This window comes from Cryptomeria japonica, chromosome 2 (genome assembly GCF_030272615.1).
Source record: "Cryptomeria japonica chromosome 2, Sugi_1.0, whole genome shotgun sequence".
In the NCBI taxonomy this organism is placed as follows: Eukaryota; Viridiplantae; Streptophyta; class Pinopsida; order Cupressales; family Cupressaceae; genus Cryptomeria; species Cryptomeria japonica.
Genome location: NC_081406.1, coordinates 603,869,362 through 603,873,776, shown reverse-complemented (window position 1 = coordinate 603,873,776; position 4,415 = coordinate 603,869,362). Strand labels below are relative to the sequence as shown.

At 34.5% G+C, this 4,415-nt stretch overlaps 1 protein-coding gene across 1 annotated transcript; it reads left to right on the top strand.

The window, feature by feature from the left end:
- Window positions 1-677: 677 nt before the first annotated feature.
- LOC131062960 (expansin-like B1) lies at window positions 678-3,356 on the top strand. The gene is made up of 5 exons (XM_057996709.2): window positions 678-878; window positions 966-1,072; window positions 1,825-2,003; window positions 2,440-2,572; window positions 2,821-3,356. Exons 1-5 carry the CDS (start codon window positions 731-733, stop codon window positions 3,019-3,021), a joined length of 768 nt encoding a protein of 255 aa, XP_057852692.2. The 5' UTR covers window positions 678-730; the 3' UTR covers window positions 3,022-3,356.
- The last annotated feature ends 1,059 nt before the right edge of the window (window positions 3,357-4,415 follow it).

Genomic DNA, 4,415 nt, shown 5'->3' with positions numbered 1-4,415 from the left:
AATCTTCGTTATAAAATGGACATGATTTTCATGTAATAAGGATGTGAAGATTAATAAAAATGCCTAGTCTAAGGAAAAGGGGAAAAAAAAAGTCGGATAAGTCAGTAGACCTTCTACAAGTCACAATTAATGGCCACAATAATGCTTTAAAAATCAATTCCGTTTCTATTAGACCTACCTTCATCTTTAATGGCAGTCATTTTCAAGCTCAAGTTGTCTTCTAAAGCATTGTAACTTTGGACTCTTCAATATAGTTTCCGACCCACAAAAGAGATTATCATCTATTAAATAATGAACTACACTTATGCGATTAAGACTGCAACTCAGAAATCAAGGTGGGTTGGTCTGAAACGAAATCTAGAGTTGCAGAATTGGAAAAAGGTGAGAATGCAGTTTACACACGTCATGTCTAAATGAAGCTTTTCTCATGTCTTAAAATATGATTATATCAAGCTCTTTTATAAAACGACTGGGAAATTGAACTGTTCACAGTGGTCACCAGTCAAGCATGGCAGCCTGAGCAATGCATACCAAACGCAATAGCAATTTAGTGGAATGCCACCGTCAGCCTTCAAGCTTATCAACTGGGAGTCTACCTCTGGATGACCCTGGTCTTTTCTTATTATAAATAGCCTCGTTTAACACATATCCATATTAAGCCTTTTCGATAGCTTCTTCATTTCAATAATCTTCTCAAGTCTAGGTGGTTTTCCAATCAGTATTTGCTCCAATGGCTTCTTCAGCAAGCTTCTATACACTGTTATGCGCTGTGTTGCTCTCTACTGTATTGCATTGCCTTTTTCATTTCAGCTGCGCAGAAGAGTATATAAAAACAAGGGCTACGTTCTATGGAAGTCCGGACTGCCTGGGAACTGCTGGTAAACACACGAATTTAGTATAAAGTCAAATTTTCAGATGCTTTGATGAACTGGTTGGTAATCTTATGTTGTGATGTTCTGTGGCAGGAGGAGCATGTGGGTATGGCTCGTTTGGGAGAAGTCTGAATGGGGGAGATGTAGCGGCCGTAGCTCAGCTATACAGAAATGGCACTGGATGCGGAGCTTGTTATCAGGTAATTATAATTGCAAACAACATATTCTAGGAAAGGATATTGATAAGTAAGGTTATCAATGGACCCTCAACTTCAATTTTCAGCATAAGCAAAACTAGGTAAGTAGAGGGTGTCAATGAACCCACAATAGGAATTTGAATCATTTGTTAAAGTCTACGATATTGGACAATTTGTTGTTGGGTTTACAGATGGCTTATAGTAAATGAAACTACTTTGTAATACATGACAATTTGTTTTTGGGTCTAGAGATGACTTATAGTATATGAGACTACTCGTCTCCATGCAAGAGGCACCTAACTGTGTCACAAATGAGCCATAGATTCCCTACCCATGTAGAATTTGAAATTATGACCTCTCTTTCAAGAGTACAAGTTCTCCATCATTACACCAACATAAAAATGTTAAATTTTTCATGGATTGGTTAGTAGTCAAACTTAAGACCTCTCCTCTTTTGACATTAGTATCAAGGTATTCTCCACAGCATGTCAAGTTATGATACTAGTATGAGGATTAACGCATAGTTTTAAAGTCAAAGTCACAAAGCTATATCTCATGAATAGTCATTGTTCAAAAGAAATCATTTCTAATGAGAATAAATGATCCACTTGACTCTCACTACATCTAAATAATGTTCAAATAAATAAAACATTAGAACTTCTCATAAGCTTCTCATTATTTTGATTTTTCTTTTCAAATTATATTTTATAACATACCGGCTGCAACTAAAGTTGATAAAACGTTTCTTAATATAGGTGCGGTGCACTCATCCTGAGCTTTGCACAGAGAGCGGAGCGAAAATCGTTGTAACAGACTACGGGCAAGGTGATCGCACGGATTTTATTCTGAGCTCTAGAGGTTACGCAAAGCTAGCACACAGCGACAAGATTAAAGAATTGATATTAATGGGTGTGGTGGAGGTGGAGTATAAACGGTAAGAACAATATATCCAACATCTCTTTTTCTCATAAGCCTATGTCATGACTAATAATTACGTTGAGGTTAACATTCTCTAGACTTAATATGTTGCTTAGTGTGTGGTTTAAGACTGGACACCTACAATGATAACATTATAAGAGCTCACCATGACAAACAAAGAAAATAATATAGACATGTTTCTATTTAAAAAATTTGATATCATATTAAATTTGATTTGTTTTATATTATATAAAACAAAAAACATTAGATTCCATTTAAAAGACTTAATTATTACATGTTAGATTTGATTTGATTTCAATGACTACAACTTTCTACTTTTTAAAATAAAAGAATGTTCGTCTCAATTTTAAAACAAAAATTCCTACTGTCTCCTTGAAGCATATCTCTCCAATATATAATAACATCGGTTTTTATTTTCTTCAACAAATCAGAATTCCATGTCAATATCCGGGATACAATTTGATGTTCAAGATCGACGACAGCAGCAACGTTCCCGATTATCTGGCTTTGCAATTTTGGTATCAGGCGGGTGAAAAGGACGTCCTCACTGTTGAACTTTGTCAGGTAATGTGAAACCTAATTCAACGTTGTTAGGGCAGTCTTATGGAAGGGCTTAAGTTTCTATTTTTTAAGAAAAGGATGAATAAAAACAATTCTGTTATTAGATTATTTGAAATCTTTTCTTAAAAATAGAAACTCCTACTTTTTAATCTTATATATTTAAGCATAGAACAAAAGATTATCCCACCAGCTTAAAAATATCATGTACCACTTATCAAACATTTAAAAATTTTGATATAATTGCATTGTAGGAGCAAAGCTACGAATGGAAGGAAATGTGCAGAAGCCATGGCGCCGTGTGGGACGTGGTGACGCCCCCCAAAGGAGCTCTCTCTGTTCGATTTCTGTTAAGTGACGGAATCCACGCTCCGGAATGGAAAATAGCGCCCAACGTGATTCCCGTTAACTGGCAGGCTGGTGCACTTTACGACTCTGGCTTTCAGTTGGATTGATTACAGTCACTACTACTTTTATCAACTCCAGAACGAATAGAAGAATTCAGTAATATAACAAAATAAAATATTGAAGGCCTTCTGAACTTTGTATTGTATTGCTATGGTAGAATATACAAATAAATTTCCATTTCAATTGTCCTTTGGTGGATTCGATTTGGAAGATTCTCTCTGTTCCTCGTTGAGCTTTTAAGAAGTTTAAATAGTGGGTTGAGTTGTAATTTCAGCTTCAGTCCAAGCAAAATTGGTCAAATCAGATTAGTTTGAATGTAGTTTTCAGTCTTGTAAGGCTGTTAAAATTGATCAAGAAGGATAGAAGTAGTTGGTTTTATGTACGATTTAATGGATGTATTCATTACGCAGTAGAGTTTGGATAAACTAAAAAATGAGTCGTTTTATCGAGGTTCAAAATTAAATATGTTGTCAAGAATTTTAGATTATAAAATCTAAATTACAATTATGTTGTTTCAATTCAATTAGTTTTTACAATACAAATCAACATAAAGATTTAATCTAGAAAATCTTTTTGAAAAAAAAAATTAGCAACAAAAGAGAGTTAACGGGAATTTTAATATATGCATATATAATCAAAATACAATAAGTCTCTTTATTCCACCTCCTTTTATTTGCAAGCTTCCAATAGACAACCTTTACACATCACAAAGCACACATCTTACATCAAATTATTGCTCTGGAACCGTTGACTAGATGTAAATCCGAGTTGTTTTCATAGAATCTCAATTCGCTCAACACTCTAATTGCCTAACATCATAGAAATTAAACATATCATGAGGTCAACCTACCACATGTCACTCCCATAAGACCTCTCCAAATGGATAAACTACTCATTTGTTCCAATAATCTTATGATGAATTAGCCATAGACTATTGACCAATACACCTACTAATACTTAATAGTGTCCTCTTGTAATACTACCAAGGTCAAACCTATGGCTTCTTGTAACATGGACTGCACTCATATAACTTGTAACCTAGAGCACCTTCTGAAACATCTACCCATCCTTTGACATTTTTCATGCCCTTTAGTAATGTCTTACATACAATCACACTATTGCACATACTCTACTAATGAACTATATATAAGATGTGGTAAAATCGTAAAAGAATAAAACCGCATGTGGTTGCTATTATGGGTTCACTAGGGTCTATGGCACTTTCATGCCACATTGTAAAGTCTAATTTCTATCACTTTTTAATATATCTAGGATTCTAACACTGTTCCACTATATTTCTACAAATGAATGGTACAACAAATTTTGAACATTCTCCCATTTGATGTTAACCATAGGAGAGCTACAACATAAATCAAGAAGAAAAATATGTAAGGAAAGTAATAAACCCATTCCATCCCTACACCAACAAAATAACTCATAG